At 42.6% G+C, this 19,325-nt stretch overlaps 1 protein-coding gene across 1 annotated transcript in view; it reads left to right on the top strand.

Moving 5' to 3' along the window:
* SCUBE3 (signal peptide, CUB domain and EGF like domain containing 3) overlaps positions 1-19,325 on the top strand; it is a 1,482,089-nt gene that overhangs the window by 568,263 nt on the left and 894,501 nt on the right. Inside the window, exon 10 of the mRNA XM_056557668.1 lies at positions 6,127-6,174. Within this exon, the coding sequence (XP_056413643.1) occupies positions 6,127-6,174 (48 nt within the window). The remainder of the gene's footprint in view (positions 1-6,126; positions 6,175-19,325) is intronic.

Raw genomic sequence — 19,325 nt, 5'->3', positions numbered from 1 at the left:
ATGATAGTGACTCAGTGACCTATGACCCATTTTTGACAGAACATCCCCAGAGGTCTTATCAGGTTTTTTTTTTTTTTTTTTTTAAAGTTTTTTTTGGGCAATTTAGTGATTTATGGGGGTAATATTTTGGAATGTATTCCGGACTTGGTACATTGGTCAAATTATGGAAAATTCAAATAAAAAGGGAACATTTAGGGCTCCATGGAGTCGCCATGGAATCAAGTTGGTGGGCGGCAATGAACTGCTGGGCATACAAGTTTGTTTGCTCCACCATGTGATTGACCAGGCTGTCACTGAAAAAAAACTTTAAAAAGTCCAGATCAGTGAAGCCAGCATGGAGTTATTAATGTTTAAAGTGACAGTGGTCAGAATTGCAAAAAACGGCCGAGTCCTTAAGGTGAAAAAGGGCTAAGTCCTTAAGGGGTTAAAGAGGTACTCCGGTGAAAAACTTTTTTTTAACCCCTTAAGGACTTAGCCCTTTTTCACCTTAAGGACTCGGCCGTTTTTTGCAATTCTGACCACTGTCATTTTAAACATGAATAACTCTGGAATGCTTTTAGTTATCATTCTGATTCCGAGATTGTTTTTTCGTGACATATTCTACTTTAACATAGTGGTAAAATTTTGTGGTAACTTGCATCCTTTCTTGGTGAAAAATCCCCAAATTTTATGAAAATTTGAAAATTTTGCATTTTTCTAACTTTGAAGCTCTCTGTTTGTAAGGAAAATGGATATTTCAAATATTTTTTTTTATTCACATATACAATATGTCCACTTTATGTTTGCATCATAAAATTGACATGTTTTTACTTTTGGAAGACACCAGAGGGCTTCAAAGTTCAGCAGCAATTTTCCAATTTTTCACAAAATTTCCAAACTCACTATTTTTCAGGGACCAGTTCAGGTTTGAAGTGGATTTGAAGGGTCTTCATGTTAGAAATACCCCATAAATGACCCCATTATAAAAACTACACCCCCCAAAGTATTCAAAATGACATTCAGTCAGCGTTTTAACCATTTAGGTGTTTCACAGGAATAGCAGCAAAGTGAAGGAGAAAATTCACAATCTTCATTTTTTACACTCGCATGTTCTTGTAGACCCAATTTTTTTATTTTTACAAGGGGTAAAAGGAGAAAATTTATACTTATATTTGTAGCCAAATTTCTCTCGAGTAAGGCCATACCTCATATGTCTATGTAAAGTGTTCGGCGGGCGCAGTAGAGGGCTCAGAAGCGAAGGTGCGACAAGGGGATTTTGGAGAGTACGTTTTTCTGAAATGGTTTTTGGGGGGCATGTTGTATTTAGGAAGCCACTATGGTGCCAGAACAGCAAAAAAAAAAAACACATGGCATTCCATTTTGGAAACTAGACCCCTTGAGGAACGTAACAAGGAATAAAGTGAGCCTTAATACCCCACAGGTGTTTCACGACTTTTGCATATGTAAAAAAAAAAAATTCACAAAAATGTGTTTCCCCCCAAATTTCACATTTTTGCAAGGGTTAATAGCAGAAAATACCTCCCAAAATTTGTAACCCCATCTCTTCTGAGTATGGAGGTACCCCATAAGTTGGCCTGAAGTGCACTACGGGCGAACTACAATGCTCAGAAGAGGAGTCATTTTTGGCTTTTTGAGACCAAATTTTGCTCGGGGGGTATGTCGCATTTAACACGCCTCTATGGTGTCAGGACAGCAAAAAAAAAAAACACTTGGCATACTATTTTGGAAACTAGATTCCTCGGTGAATGTAACAAGGGGCTAAGTGAACCTTTATACCCCACAGGTGTTTCACGACTTTTGGATATGTAAAAAAAAATTTTTTTACCTAAAATGCTTGTTTTCCCAAAAATTTTACATTTTTAAAAAGGGTAAAGGCAGAAAATACCACCCAAAATTTGTAACACAATTTCTCCCGAGTACGGCGATACCCCATATGTGACCCTAAACTGTTCCCTTGAAATACGACAGGGCTCCAAAGTGAGAGCGCCATGCCCATTTGAGGCCTAAATGAGGGACTTGCATAGGGGTGGACATAGGGGTATTCTACGCCAGTGATTCCCAAACAGGGTGCCTCCAGCTGTTGTAAAACTCCCAGCATGCCTGGACAGTCAGTGGCTGTCTGGTAATACTGGGAGTAGTTGTTTTTCAACAGCTGGAGGCTCCGTTTTGGAAACAGTGGCGTACCAGACGTTTTTCATTTTTATTGGGGAGGGGAGGGGTATGTGTATATGTAGTGTTTTTTACTTTATTTTGTGTTAGTGTAGTGTTCTTAGGGTACAGTCGCACGGACAGGGGTTCACAGTAGTTTCTCGCTGGCAGTTTGAGCTGCGGCAGAAAATTTTCCGCAGCTCAAACTTGCAGCCGGATACTTACTGTAAACCTCCGCCCATGTGAGTGTACCCTGTACGTTCACATTGGGGAGGGGGGGGGGGGGGACATCCAGCTATTGCAAAACTACAACTCCTAGCATGCGCTGACAGACTGTACATGCTGAGAGTTTTAGTTTTGCAACTGCTGTAGGCACACTGGCTATGTATCACTGAGTTTGTGACCTAACTCAGTGTTTCACAACCAGTGTGCCTCCAGCTGTTGCAACACTACAACTCCCAGCATATACGGTGCATGCTGGGAGTTGTAGTTTGCAACAGCTGGAAGCACACCGGTCGTGAAACACTGAGTTAGGTGGGGAAAAAAACTCTGAGTTTCACAACCAGTGTGCCTTCAGCTGTTACATAGTTACATAGTTACATAGTTACATAGTTAGTACGGTCGAAAAAAGACATATGTCCATCAAGTTCAACCAGGGAATTAAGGGGTAGGGGTGTGGCGCGATATTGGGGAAGGGATGAGATTTTATATTTCTTCATAAGCATTAATCTTATTTTGTTCCAGGAATGTATCTAATCCTGTTTTAAAGCTGTTAATTGTTCCTGCTGTGACCAGTTCCTGAGGAAGACTGTTCCATAAGTTCACAGTTCTCATGGTAAAGAAGGCGTGTCGCCCCTTGAGACTAAACTTTTTCTTCTCCAGACTATAACTGTTGCAAAACTATAACTCTCAGCAGTCACTGACAGCCAATGGGCATGCTGGGAGTTGTAGTTATGCAACCAGCAGATGCACCACTACAACTCCCAGCATGCACTTTAGCTGTTTGTGCAAGCTGGGAGTTGTAGTTATATTAACAGCTTTAAAACAGGGTTAGATACATTTCTGGAACAAAATAACATTAATGCTTATGCAGAATTATAAAACTACATCCCTTTCCCTTATCCCCTTACACCCTTCCCTTCAATTCCCTGGTTGGACTTGATGGACGTATGTCTTTTTTTCAACCATACTAACTATGTAACTATGTAACAGCTGAAGGTACACTTTTCCATAGAAAAAAATGTGCCTCCAGCTGTTGTAAAACTATAAGTCCCAGCATGCCCATAAGGGAATGCTGGGAGTTGTGGTGGTCTGCCTCCTGCTGTTGCATAACTAGAGCTCCCAGCATGCCCTTTTTGCATGCTGGGAGCTGTTGCTAAGCAACAGCAGGAAGCTGTCACTCACCTCCTACTGCTGCTCCGGTACACAGGTCAGTCCCTCGCCGCCGTCGCTCCTGGGGCCCCGATCCCAAAAGGGACGCCGGGGACCGGGGTCTCCAGCTGCCGGGGTCCACGTCCCGCACCCGCTCACGTCCTCCGGAAGAGGGGCGGAGCGGGTTGCGGGAGTGATGCCCGCAGCAGGTGCCCTGATTGGTCAGCCGGTAAGCCGGCCGACGAATAAGGGCGTTCGTGAGGTGGCACCAGTGCCACCTCAACCCTGCTGGCTATGGCTGTTCGGGGCTGTCAGAGACTGCCCCGATCAGCCAGTAATTCCGGGTCACTGGAGACCTGATTGACCCGGAATCGCCGCAGATCGCTGGACTGAATTGTCCAGCGATCTCCGGCCATTGCCGACATGGGGGGGCATAATGACCCCCCTGGGCGATATGCCGCGATGCCTGCTGAACGATTTCAGCAGGCATCCGGCTCCGGTCCCCAACCGGCTAGCGGTGGGGACCGGAATTCCCACGGCGTATGGATACGCCCTGCGTCCTTAAGTACTCGGAATGCAGGGTGTATCCATACGCCCTGCGTCCTGAAGAGGTTAAATCAACCGTTGACAGAAAGTTGAACAGATTTGTAAATTACTTCTATTAATAAATCTTAATCCTTCCTGTACTTATTAGCTGCTGAATACAACAGCGGAAATTATTTTCTTTTTGAAACACAGAGCTGTCTGCTGACATCATGAGCACAGTGCTCTCTGCTGACATCTCTGTCCATTTTAGGAACTGTCCAGAACAGCACATGTTTGCTATGGGGATTTCCTTTTACTTTGGACAGTTCCTAAAATGGACAGATATGTCAGCAGAGAGCACTGTGCTCATGATGTCAACAGACAGCTCTGTGTTTCAAACGGAAAAAAAGAATTTCCACTGTAGTACTCAGCAGCTAATAAGTACAGGAAGGATTAAGATTTTTTAATAGAAGTAATTTACAAATCTAATAAAAATTAAACAAAAACCAACCCCTCAAAGCTAGTATCAGAATATATGCCTACTGAGCAAAGGGCTGTTTTTATTCATAAGTGCCCTGAAACGCGTCTAGGTGTTTTCTAAAAAGTTTTATTGCACCACCGATGCGATCGAGCACGCATTTACCTGAGGACTTCCAGACTAGCCCGAAAGCAGCCAAAGGTGTTTATTCAGCAGCCGTACTATCCTGATCCAGCATCCAGGTAATCTTGCCGATTGCCTGTGACGTCACACACCATAGGACACCACGAGGTCTGCATCTAGAAGCCGTTTGTTACCATCCATCAGCGAGCACCTTGGGAGCGGCACATTTCCAATGTCATCTCGGTCTGTGGCAGGCAGACGGCCGCGGTAACGCATGCTAGCATTGTACACCACTCAAGTATTGTGGACCTCACCTATTGTCCTAAGGAGACTACGGCTGAGCCATCTACCAGGCTGGTAACTATATCTCTATCCTATCATCATATCAGGACTTAAAATATGGGACATTTCATTACTTTCTGGATTATCAGATACCGGAAAAACGTATCTTCTTTATAAAAACAGTGCTAGTTATCAGTATTTATTAACTAACGTATAAGTTGTGATATTATAACTTTATTTTACATCACCTCTGCACAAGGGCCCTGTGCTATGAGGTTTAATTTGCTTATATATTTGTATTTTAATAAAATTTTATATTAATTTGTATCATATAATTGAAGCACATTCTTAATTTATATTTAACCAGTTTTTATTTATATATCAGTTTTTCTGATACTAGCTTAAAGGTGTTGTTTTTGTTAAATTTTTACTATATTACCCAACACCAGGTGTATAACCTCCTTACCTCAGCTAGTTAATTGTGAGCTGCACATTCCTTTTCTTTTTTGCAATATAATTTACAAATCTGTTTAACTTTCAGGCACCAGTTGATTTAAACAAAAAAAAAAAAAAAGGTTTTTCACCGTAGTACCCCTTAAAATTAACCTGATCTATTAAAGTGTATCGGGCTTATTGATAAATTTTATGTATTGGTACACTGTCTAGTCTAAAGTCAGATCATCTATTAGTTGGCTTACTTCACACCAGAATCATTTACCAAAATGTTGGCATTTAGACCTCCTCCCATTTATCTAGACTTCACACCTTTATCAAGGCCACTCACCTTTTGTAAGACCTGGCAGACTAGTGTGTTAAAAGTAGTAAAAAGAAAACTTGCATCTTTTATTGATGTTTAAACTAAGCGTACTGTGCTGGCTTTCTCTTTCTGATGGTTTCTCACAGTGTTTTTTTTTTTTTTTTAAGTGTCTAAAACTTATCAAGTCATTTTTGAAGGAGAATTTAAAAACCAGCCACTGCTGTATTGCCCGCTGGACCGCACCCCATTCATTTGAATCAGCTGGACGGAGTCAGCTAGTGATCTGGTTTTCCGTATCCGGTTTTGTTGCCGGACTAAAAAAAAGTTTAGTTTTGCAGAACTTAAAGGACTGGGTTCTGCAAAACTAAACATTTCATAATATTCATTAAACTGGTCGAAAAATAATGCCTATTAAACTAACATATGTTTCTTTTGTAAACAGGTGGAAAACGTTCAGATCAGACCCCAAGTGTCCCTATTTTAGCCAATGGTAAATATCTGTGTATTTACTGTCTATTTTTATGTATCCATGTGTGCTATTGTGTACAGGAAGGTAAAGTATCGATCTATTCCAGAGAAATGTGATGTTTGATCATAACTTAATTATGACTCACCAGTTTAAGAGCGCACATGCAGACTTCAGTCCTGATGTTATTTGTCTAGTTATCAGAATAGCAACAACGTAATCATTAATTTAAATGCTGTAAAGATTAATTGTTATCCCCATAATTCAGTAATAAAGACTATAGACACCTAGATTATACCAAACATTTTAAGGTTTCTCCATACTCTACGTTGCAGAATTTGTTATTTGGTAGCCATATTCATTTTGGCCATTTTGTCTGTGCTCCAGATGTGTGCCCAGCATGTATATTAGCTCCAGACTTGCACACTTAAAGGGGTTGTACAGCAAAGCAAAGTTGGTAAAAGCAAATGTGCACCACTTACATATATGTAAAGGAGTACACGTGCTGCCATATGTAAAATATCAAACATCCCTATAGGGTAGAGCACTGCACTGGGATTGGGATCCTACAGGATCCTCACCGCTGCAGCCTTAGCTGACGGATCACCAGCCCACTCTCCCCTCATTCATTTGCATCGGTGTCTTTAGCACACGGATGCAAAAAAAAAGCCAATTGTGACCAGAGCAAGGGAACACACTCCCTTCCCTGTCCCTGTCCGGCGCATCCCCTGTGATGCAGTTGCGGCGATCAGCGCTGGAGACTGTGAGGTGCATGGTCATATTACCCCACCTGTTACTTTCCAGTAGTTGCAGAACTACAGCTCCCATCATAATATTCTGCCTGCAGATGATGGGCATTGTAGATTACAACAGCTGGTGAGTCACTGGAAATTATTTTCTCTACAGTGCATGGGTGGAGGGGGGCAGTCCCATGAGGGGGCACAATTCTTGTGGGGGCATCGGTGACCCAGGCCTAGTCTGTAGTGTACATAGGGGTATGCAGCAAGGGCTAGGAAGCAAAGCTTTGCATACACCACCATGTTTATAGGAATGTACTGATACAGAGGCAAATTAAATCCCAGGTGAAATACGTCATGATACGGTAAAATCCCCAGTACAGATCACCTGTCTAACCCAGGAAGAAGTACAGTGCCAACAAAAAATCTAAAGAGACAAATCACCAGGTCCAGATGGCAAGTTAAAAGACAGACCCTTATTTTTAATATTCAAGGACTCTATAGTGACAGTGAAGGTTCCCCAGGACTGGTGCATAGCAAATGTGGTGCCAATATTAAAAAAAGGGTGAAAAGGTGACCCCGGGAATTATAGACCTGTTAGTTAAACCTCAGTTGAATGTAAATTGTTTGAGGGTTTTCTAAGAGATGCTATTTTGGAGTATCTTGATAAAAATAAATGTATGACTCCATATCAGCATGGGTTTAAGAGGGAGCGGTCAAACTAACCTGATCAGCTTTTATGAGGAGGTGAGCTCCAGACTGTACCAAGGGGAATTGCTGGATGTTGTATATCTGGATTTTTCCACAGCATTTGATACAGTGCCACATAAAAGGTTGGTGAATAAAATGAGAAGGATTGGACTGGGAAAAAATGTGTGTAAGTGGGTAAGTAACTGGCTCAATGATAGGAAACAGAGGATGGTAATTAATGGTACTTATTCTGATTGGGTGACTGTTACTAGTGGGGTACCACAGGGGTCAGTCTTGGGTCCTATTTTATTTAACCTCTTCAGGACACATGTCGTACCGGTACGTCATGGGACCCTCTTACTTAAGGACCCATGACGTACATGTACGGACGTGGGAATTTTGGTCCCTGCCTCGAAGCGGGCAGGGGTCGGACCGGGGTGATGGCTGATATCGATCAGCAGGCACCCCGAGCAAATGCCCAGGGGGTCATCAGACCCCCCCCCCATGTCGGCGATTGCAGCAAATTGCAAGTGAATTCACACTTGCGATTTGCGCGATTCCGGGTCATTACGGGTCTAAGGGGGATTGCGGTTGTCCAAGACACCGACGATCCCCCTGAAGGGATAGGACTGAGGTGGCAGGGGTGCCACCCCTCCTATTGGTCGTATAGACTAGACGACCATTAGCAGATCGGGGACAGGGGGGGGCTTACCCACAATAGGCGGGGCAGGTCGGGGAAACCGACAGGGACTTGCCGATCTGCGGAGGCTGCGGGCGACGGTGATCAGTGGGTGGCGATGTAGTGCGGCTGGCTCCCTGGATCCTACGGAAACCAGTGAGTTGCCTAGCAACATCTGGAGGGCTACAGTCTGAGACCACTATACAGTGGTCTCTATACTGTAGCCCTCCAGATGTTGCAAAACTACAATTACCAGCATGCCCAGACAGCTGTTTGGGCATGCTGGGAGTTGTAGTTTTGCAAAAAGTGGAGGTCTACAATTTAGAGACCACTGCACAGTGATTTCCAAACTGTAGCCCTCTAGATCTTGCAAAACTACAACTCATAGCATGCCCACACAGCAGTTTGCTGTCTGTGCATGCTGGGATTTGTAGTTTTGCAACATCTGGAGGGCCACAGTTTGGAGATCACTGTGCACTGGTCTCTAAATTGTAGACCTCCAGATGTTGCAAAACTGCAAAACCCAGCATGCCCAAACAGCAAACAGCTGTCTCGGTATGCTGGGAGTTGTAGTTGTGTACCTCCAGCTGTTGTATAACTACATCTCCCAGCATGCCCTTCGGCGATCAGTACATGCTGGGAGTTGTAGTTTTGTAACAGCTGGACACACACTGGTTGGAAAATACTGAGGTAACAGAACCTAACTGAAGATTTTCCAACAAGTGTGCCTCCAACTGTTGCAAAAGTACAACTCCCAGCATGCACGGTCTGTCAGGACATAACGGGAGTTGTGGTTCTGAAACAGCTGGAGGTTTGCCCCCCCCCCCCATGTGAATGTACAAAGTAAGTTTCCTGCGAGAAGTTTATGCTGCAGCAAATTTTTCGGTGCAGCGCAAACTCCTAGCGGGAAACTCACCGTAACCCGCCAGTGCGAATGTACCCTAAAAACATTACCCGACATTAACAAATAATAAAGGGTAAAACACTACATATACACCCCCTTACACTGTCCCCCCAATAAAAATGAAAAATGTATTGTATGGCAGTGTTTCCAAAACGGGGCCTCCAGCTGGTGCAAAACAACAACGCCCAGCATTTCCGATCAGCCACGGTCTGTCCAGGCTTGCTGGGAGTTTAGCAACAGCTGGAGACACCCTGTTTGGGAATCACTGGCGTAGAATACCGCTATGTCCACCCCTATGCAATCCCTATGTAGTCCTCAAATGCGCATGGTGCTCTCTCACTTCAGAGCCCTGTCGTATTTCAAGGAAACAGTTTAGGGCCACATATGGGGTATCTCCGTACTCGTGAGAAATTGCACTACAACTTCTGTGGGGCTTTTTTTCTTTCTACCCCTTATGAAAAGGAAAAGTTGGGGGCTACACCAGCCTGTTAGTGTAAAAAAAAATATATTTTTACAAGAACATGCTGGTGTTTCCCCATACTTTTTTTTTCACAAGCGGTAAAAGCAAAAAACCAAAATTTGTAACACAATTTCTCCTGAATACGGAAATACCCCATATGTGGACGTAAAATGCTCTGCGGGTGCACAACAAGGCTCAGGAGTGAGAGTGCACTATGTACATTTGAGGCCTAAATTGGTGATTTGCACAGGGCTGGCTGATTTTACAGCGGTTGTGAAATAAACGTAAAAAAAATAAATACCCACATGTGACCCCATTTTGGAAACTACACCCCTCACGGAGCGTAACAACGGGTATAGTGAGCCTTAACACCCCACAGGTGTTTGACGAATCTTCATTAAATTTGGATGGGAAAATGAAAAAAAAAAAAAAAACATTTTTTTCACAAGGGAAAATAGGAAAAAAGACCCCAAAAATGTGTAACCCCATTTCTTCTGAGTAAGAACTTACCCCTTATGTGGATGTACAGTGTTCTGCGGGGAACTACAATGCTCAGAAGAGAAGGAGCACCATTGGGATTTTGAAGAGAAAATTTGTCCGGAATTGAAGGCCACGAGTGTTTACAAAGCCCCCATAGTGCCAGAACAATGGACCACCAACTTCCCCACATGTGAACCCATTTTGGAAACTACACCCCTCACGTAATGTAATAAGGGGTACAGTGAGCATTTACACCCCACAGGTGTCTGCCAGATTTTTGGAACAGTGATCCGTGAAAATTAAAAAATTTATTTTTCATTTGCACAGCCCACTGTTCCAAAGATCTGTCAAATGCTAGTGGGGTGTACATATTCACTGCACCCCTTATTAAATTCTGTGAGGGGTGTAGTTTCCAAAATGAGGTCACATGTGGGGGGGGGTACCCTGTGCTGGCACCACAGGGGGCTTTGTAAATGCATATGGCCCCAATTTTCATTCCAAACAAATTCTCTTTCAAAAAGCTCAATGGCGCTCCTTCTCTTCTGAGCATTGTAGTTCGCCAGCAGAGCACTTGACATCCACACATGGGGTATTTCCATACTCAGATGAAATGGGGTTACAAATTTTGGGGGGCATTTTGTCCTATTATCCCTTGTAAAAATTTTACATTTGAGGGCAAACTAGCATTTTTGTGAAAAAACCCCCATATCATTTACACATTAAACTTTAACGAAAACTCGTCAATCACCTGTGGGGTGTTAAGGCTCAATGGACCCCTTGTTACGTGCCTTGAGGGGTGTAGTTTCCAAAATAGTATGCCATGTGTTTTTTTTTTTTTGCTGTCATGGTACCATAGGGGCATCCTAAATGGGACATGTCCCCCAAAAACCCTTTCAGCAAAATCTGCTTTTCAAAAGCCAAATGTGACTCCTCTTCTGAGCATTGTTGTTCGCCCGCAGAGCATTTTACATGGGGTATTTCCATACTCAAACGAGATGGGGTTACAAATTTTCGGGGGCATTTTGTCCTATTTTCCCTTGTAAAAATTTTAACTTTGGGGAAAATCTAGCATTTTAGTGGAAAAAAAATACACATCCAACTTTAACGAAAAGTCGGCAAACACCTGTGGAGTGTTAAGGCTCACTGGACCCCTTGTTACGTGCCTTGAGGGGTGTAGTTTCCAAAATAGTATGCCATGTGGTTTTTTTTTGTGTTTTTTTGCTGCTTTGGCACCATAGGGGCTTCCTTGTGACATGCCCCCCGAAAACCATTTCAGAAAAACTCACTCTCCAAAATCCCACTGTAACTCCCTCCCTTCTGAGCCCTCTACTGCGCCCACCGAACACTTGACATACACATATGAGGTATTCTCTTACTCGAGAGAAATTGGGTTACACATTTTAGGAAGATTTCTCTCCTTTTACCCCTTGTAAAAATTCAATAACTGGGTCTACAAGAACATGCCAGTGTAAAAAATGCAGAATTTTCATTTTTTTCCTCAAATTTTGGAATTGTTCACCAAGAAATGAGGTCACATGTGGGGGGGGGGGGGTATCAACAAAATTTTACCACTAACATAAAGTAGAATATGTCATGAAAAAACTATCTCGGAATCAGAATGAAAGGTAAAAGCATCCCAGAGTTATTAATGCTTAAAGTGAAAGTGGTCAGATGTGCAAAAAATGGCCTGGTCCTACAGTGAAAATTGGCTGGGTCCTTAAGGGGTTCATATATTTATTAATGACCTTGTAGATGATACTAAAGTCTGCAAAGTGGTCAACACACTAGAGGACTGTGCACGGTTACAAATGGATCTGGATAGGTTGGAGGTTTGGGATAGGAAGTGTTGCTGTGTAAGAGGGGGCGTGAAAGAGGAGTTTCAAAAACTGTGATTATCTGTTGTGCGGAGTGAATCTGTGGAGTGGGTGCGACTGCCTATAGCCCACATTCATATTTTGGGTAAGTTTTTCTCTTTTGCACATAGTGGGATAACTGTTAGAGTTTAAACACCCTTTTTCATTTTTTTTTTTTTTTCTCTGTTCCACCTCTAGGGGGAGGAGGAGTAGATTGGGCACAGGTGTATAAATCTTAGCGTGGGACTCTTATTGAGAGCTTGCTCTTTCTGAGTGTTGCTGTGTAAGAGGGGGCGTGAAAGAGGAGTTTCAAAAACTGTGATTATCTGTTGTGCGGAGTGAATCTGTGGAGTGGGTGCGACTGCCTATAGCCCACATTCATATTTTGGGTAAGTTTTTCTCTTTTGCACATAGTGGGATAACTGTTAGAGTTTAAACACCCTTTTTCATTTTTTTTTTTCTCTGTTCCACCTCTAGGGGGAGGAGGAGTAGATTGGGCACAGGTGTATAAATCTTAGCTTGGGACTCTTATTGAGAGCTTGCTCTTTCTGAGTGTTGCTGTGTAACAGGGGCGTGAAAGAGGAGTTTCAAAAACTGGAGTTTGAAAGCAGGAGGTTGAGATCGCTGTGAGTTTTAATTTTTGAACCCACAAGGTCTACAAAAAATTTTAAGTGTAATTTTGACTGTCTGTTTTTTCCTATACATTTGTGAAATCCCCATAACTAGATGGCCTCCATGTTGGAAAATGCAGTCCAATGTACATCCTGTTCAATGTATGCAATCCTTGAACAACAGTTTGAGGGTGCATATTGTTGTACGAGATGTGTGCTAGTTGTCCGTTTGGAAGCCCAGATCCTGCATCTAGAGGGGCGACTGGCAACAATGAGAAGCATTAACAACATGGAGCAGGCACTCTCGGGAATAGAGGTGGGGGAGGACAGTGGGACGGAGTTGCAGGACAGTCAGGCAGTTAGCTGGGTTACAGTTAGAAAGAGGGGTAGGGGAAAAAGTGTCAGGGAGGCTAGTCCTGAACTGGCACACCCCAACAAGTTTGCCCGCTTGGCAGATGAGGGGGATGCCATTACAGCGCTAGCAGAACTGCAGCAGGATACCGCCTCTGACCGCCAGGGGGGTGTCTTCTCCAGTAAGGAGGGAGGGAGGAGTACAGGGCAAGCCAGACAGGTACTAGTGGTGGGGGACTCAATTATTAGGGGGACAGACAGGGCAATCTGTCACAAAGACCGGGATCGCCGAACAGTGTGTTGTCTGCCTGGCGCACGAGTTCGGCACATCGCGGATCGGGTTGACAGGTTGTTAGGCGGGGCTGGAGAGGACCCAGCAGTCATGGTACATATTGGCACCAATGACAAAGTAAGAGGTAGGTGGAGTGTCCCTAAAAATGATTTCAGGGACTTAGGCCGCAAGCTTAAGGCAAGGACCTCCAAGGTAGTCTTTTCTGAAATACTACCAGTACCACGAGCCGCACCAGAGAGGCAGCGGGAGATCAGGGAGGTAAACAAGTGGCTCAGAAGCTGGTGTAGGAAGGAAGGGTTTGGGTTCATGGAGAACTGGGCTGACTTCGCTGTCGGTTACCGGCTCTACCGTAGGGACGGGCTGCACCTCAATGGGGAGGGTGCAGCTTTGCTTGGGGAGAAGATGGCTAGAAGGGTGGAGGAGTGTTTAAACTAGGGACTTGGGGGGAGGGAACCTACAGCAAAGAGGGGGAAGATAGTGTAGATAGAGAGGTGGGAATTATAAATGTACCTGGGGGTGGAGCGGAGGGAGGGGTTAGAATAGTTAATAGGAATAAGCTTCATAGGAAAATAAAACTTACACCCTTGAATCCCATTAACCCCAATAACATAAAGGATGGAAATGTAAAGTGTATGTTCACAAATGCCAGAAGCCTAGCAAATAAAATGGGGGAGCTTGAGGCCTTGATACTGGAGGAACATATTGATATAGTTGGGGTCACTGAGACATGGCTGGACTCCTCGCATGACTGGGCTGTCAATCTGCAGGGGTTTACATTGTTTCGCAAGGATAGAATGAACAGAAAAGGTGGTGGAGTCTGTCTGTATGTAAGAAGTGGTATGAAAGTCAGTGTGAACGATGCCATAATGTGTGATGATTCTGAGGATGTGGAATCATTGTGGGTAGAATTACAAAAGGAGGGAAATACTGAAAAAATAGTATTTGGTGTAATCTACAGACCCCCTAATATCACTGAAGAGATAGAAGTTCGGCTTCATAAACAAATAGAGAGGGCCGCCCGGGCAGGTACAGTGGTAATAATGGGAGATTTTAACTATCCAGATATAGATTGGGGTCCGGGGTTGGCTAAAACTACAAAGGGGCGACAATTCCTAAATTTATTGCAGGATAATTTTATGGGCCAGTTTGTGGAGGACCCAACAAGAAGTGATGCCTTGTTGGATCTGATCATTTCCAACAACGCAGAGCTGGTTGGTAATGTAACTGTGCGGGAAAACCTTGGTAATAGCGACCACAATATAGTTACTTTTGACTTAAAATGTAGAAAACAAAGACAGGCGGGGAAGGCAAAAACATATAACTTTAAAAAGGCAAATTTCCCTGGGCTGAGGGCTGCACTACAGGACATAGACTGGGGGGAGGTGTTGTCAAATACTGATACAGAAGGTAAATGGGACATCTTTAAATCAACTCTAAATAACTATACAGCTAAATATATACCAAAGGGGAACAAATATAAACGATTAAAACTAAATCCTACATGGCTGACACATGATGTTAAAAGAGCAATAAACAACAAAAAAAATAGCCTTCAAAAAATACAAATCTGATGGGTCAGCTATAACATTTAAACAGTACAAGGAGCTTAATAAAATCTGTAAAAATGTAATAAAAACAGCAAAAATTCTAAATGAGAGACAGGTGGCCAAAGAAAGCAAAACTAATCCTAAATATTTTCTTAGATATATAAATGCAAAAAAACCTAGGACAGAGCATGTAGGACCCCTTAATAATGATAATGGGGAGGTTGTCACAGGCGATCAAGAGAAGGCGGAGCTACTGAATGGGTTCTTTAGTTCTGTATACACTATGGAAGAAGGAGCTGACATTGGCCAAGTCAGTGCTGGTAACACATCATGTAATGTACTGAACTGGCTTAATGTAGAGATGGTACAAGGTAAGTTAAGTGATATAAATGTAAGCAAATCCCCAGGACCGGATGGACTACACCCAAGAGTTCTTAGAGAGGTAAGTGTACCCCTGTTCATGATATTTAGAGATTCTCTGGTGTCTGGTATTGTGCCAAGGGACTGGCGCAAGGCAAATGTGGTGTCAATCTTCAAAAAGGGCTCTAGGTCTTCCCCAGGAAACTATAGACCGGTAAGTTTAACGTGCATTGTGGGTAAATTGTTTGAAGGACTTATAAGGGATTACATACAGGAATACATAGGGGATAATTGTATTATAAGTGATAGCCAGCATGGGTTTACTAAGGATAGAAGTTGTCAAACCAATCTAATTTGCTTTTATGAAGAGGTGAGTAGAAGCCTTAACAGAGGAATGGCTGTGGATATAGTGTTTCTGGATTTTGCTAAAGCGTTTGATACTGTCCCTCATAGACGTCTGACAGGTAAGTTAAGGTCTTTGGGTTTGGAAATTTTAGTTTGTAACTGGATTGAACACTGGCTCATGGATCGTACCCAGAGAGTGGTGGTCAATGATTCGTACTCTGATTGGTCCCCGGTTATTAGTGGTGTACCCCAAGGTTCAGTACTGGGACCGCTGTTGTTTAATTTATTTATCAATGATATAGAGGATGGTATTAACAGCTCTGTTTCTATCTTTGCAGATGACACCAAGCTTTGTAGCACAGTACAGTCTATAGAGGATGTGCATAAGTTACAAGATGACTTGGATAGATAAACTGTCTGGGCATCCACTTGGCAAATGAGGTTCAATGTGGATAAATGTAAAGTTATGCATCTGGGTACTAAGAACCTGCATGCATCGTATGTCTTAGGGGGGATTAAACTGGCAGAGTCACTGGTAGAGAAGGATCTGGGTGTACTTGTAGATCACAGACTACAGAATAGCATGCAATGTCAGGCTGCTGCTTCCAAAGCCGGCAGGATAATGTCATGTATCAAAAGAGGCATGGACTCAAGGGACAGGGACATAATACTCCCCCTTTATAAATCATTGGTACGGCCTCACCTGGAATATGCTGTTCAGTTTTGGGCACCTGTCCATAAAAGGGACACTGCGGAGTTGGAAAGGGTGCAGAGACGCGCGACTAAACTAATATGGGGCATGGAACATCTTAGCTATGAGGAGCGATTAAAGGAGTTACAATTGTTTAGTCTTGAGAAGAGACGTTTATATGATAAACGTATATAAGTATATTAATGGCCCATACAAAAAATATGGAGAAAAACTGTTCCAGGTTAAACCCCCCCAAAGGACGAGGGGGCACTCCCTCCGTCTGGAGAAGAAAAAGTTTAGTCTCAAGGGGCGACACGCCTTCTTTACCGTGAGGACTGTGAATTTATGGAACGGTCTACCTCAGGAACTGGTCACAGCTGGAACAATTTACAGCTTTAAAACAGGATTAGATACATTCCTGGAACAAAATAACATTAATGCTTATGAAGAAATATAAAATCTCATCCCTTCCCAATATCGCGCCACACCCCTACCCCTTAATTCCCTGGTTGAACTTGATGGACATATGTCTTTTTTCGACCGTACTAACTATGTAACTATGTAACACTGATAAATGTATGGTAATGCACATAGAGGGAGATTTATCAAAACCTGTGTAGAGGAAAAGTTGCCCTGTTGCCCAGAGCAACCAATCAGATTGCTTCTTTCATTTTGCACAGGCCTTGTAAAAAATGAAAGAAGCAATCTGATTGGTTGCTATGGGCAACTGCACTGCTTTTCATCTACACAGGTTTTGATAAATTTCCCCCATAGGGAGGAAAAATCCGGGCTGGGATTATATATTAAATGGGAGAACACATGGCATGGAAAAGGACTTAGGGGTCTTAGTTAACAGTAAATTTAGCTGTAGTGATCAGTGTCAGGCAGCTGCTGCCAAGGCAAATAAAATCATGGGGTGCATCAATAGGGGCATAGATGCCAACAACAAGAAAATAATTCTACCGCTGTACGAATCCCTAGTCAGACCACACATGGAATACTGTGTACAGTACTGAGCACCAGTGTACAAGAAAGATATAGTGGATCTGGAGAGGGGTCAAAGATGGGTAAACAGAGTCATGCTGGGTTCACACCACGTTTTTGCAATACAGTTCCCGTATACGTTTTCTATGTGAAAACCGTATGGAACCGTATTGGAAAAAGGTATGCATTGACTCTCCATTGAAAACCGTATGCCAAAAGATGCATCAGGTTGTGTCCGTTTTTCATCCTGTACGGTTTTGTCAGGTTTTTTTCCTGCACCCAAAACCGTAGTCTACCACGGTTTTAGGTCCGGTTGAAAAACTGTATTAAACTGTATACTTTTTTTTAAAACATGGGAGTCAATGGGAACCGTACAGAACTGTATGTGCATACAGTTCCAACCGGTTTTCACCATACGGTTTTTGACTTTGCACAGTTTGTTTTCTTGGAATTTTAATCAAACAAGTAAAACTTTATTCAAAATGGAGTGAAAAGTTAAAAATGTATACTTTTTTTCTTAAAAAAACGGATGCAACCGGATGTCCTTTTTCAAACCGGATACGGTTTTTAACTGTATACGGGTTAAAATTTGTACACGTTTCAATACAGTTTAGTCTTGTTTTGAGGAATCCTTTTTTCCTCAAAAACCTGATACAGGAAATGTATTGCAAAAACATGGTGTGAACCCAGCCTAATACGGGGAATGGGAGGACTACAGTATCTAGAAAGATTATCAGAATTAGGATTATTTAGTTTCGAAATAAGAAGGCTTAGGGGCGACCAAATAACTATGTATAAATATATCAGGGGACCGTACAGAGATCTCTCCCATGATCTATTTATACCCAGGACTGTATCCATAACAAGGGGGCATCCTCTACTTCTTGAGGAAAGAAAGTTTCTACAACATCACAGACGGGGGTTCTTTGCTGTAAGAGCAGTGAGACTATGGAATTCTCTCCCGGAGGAGGTGGTCATGGAGAACTCTGTAAGACTTCAAAAGGGGCTGGATGCATTTTTGGAGAACAACAACATTGCTGGTTATCTATACTAGATTTATAGGGAAAGAACGTTGATCCATGGATTTAATCTGAGTGCCATATTTGGAGTTTTTTTTCCTTCCTCTGGATTAACTCAGTAGGGACTCATTAGGGATATAGGTTGAACTTGATGGACTCTGGTCTTTTTTCAACCTTATGAACTATGTTACTATGTAGACACTAGGGTCACTCGTTTTCGCAGGTTTGGACACAGATGTTAGCGGAGCATGCGGGATTGTACACATGTTGCAAGGCGGGAGTGGAACAAACATCCTCCGGGAGTGGGCAGAATTGGTCAAAAATCCAGTGGGAGCTCTAATATAGGGTTTTTCTTCACCATGATCTGATCACTTCATGGTTTCCTCTCAGAGCTCTAATCCTGCTGCTGCCATGTAACAGTGAATTAATTGACTAATTTATAGGTTACCCTTGGGCAACCCCAAAAAAAACTGTTTTCCCATACACCCTAATTTAAAAGTGAAATCTTTATTGTAATTTTCCGCACACTAGACTAAGTTTAACCCCTTAAGGACGCAGGATTTTTCAGTTTTTGCACTTTCGTTTTTTCCTCCTTACCTTTTAAAAATCATAACCCTTTCAATTTTCCACCTAAAAATCCATATTATGGCTTCTTTTTTGTCACCAATTCTACTTTGCAGTGACATTAGTCACTTTACCCAAAAATTAACGGTGAAAAGCGAAAAAAAATCATTGTGTGACAAAATCGAAGAAAAAACGCAATTTTGTAACTTTTGGGGGCTTCCGTTTCTACGCAGTGCATATTTCTGTAAAAATGACACTTTGTCATTATTTTGTAGGTCCATACGGTTAAAATGGCACCCTACTTATATAGGTTGAAAATTGTCATACTTCGGAAAAAAATCATACCTACATGCAGGAAAATGTATACGTTTAAAAATGTCCTCTTTTGACCCGGTACCTGTTTTTTATCGGTACCACTTTTGTTTTGATCAGACTTTTTGATCACTTTTTAAATGGTATAAAAAGTTACCAAAAATACACTTTTTTGGACTTTGGAATTTTTTACGTGTACGCCATTGACCGTGCGTTTAATTAACGATATATTTTTTATAGTTCGGACATTTACACACGCGGCGATACCACATATGTTTATTTTTATTTACACAGTT

This window comes from Hyla sarda, chromosome 2 (assembly GCF_029499605.1).
Source record: "Hyla sarda isolate aHylSar1 chromosome 2, aHylSar1.hap1, whole genome shotgun sequence".
In the NCBI taxonomy this organism is placed as follows: Eukaryota; Metazoa; Chordata; class Amphibia; order Anura; family Hylidae; genus Hyla; species Hyla sarda.
The sequence above is the reverse complement of the archived record's forward strand: the minus strand, read 5'-3'. Positions and strand labels throughout refer to the sequence as shown.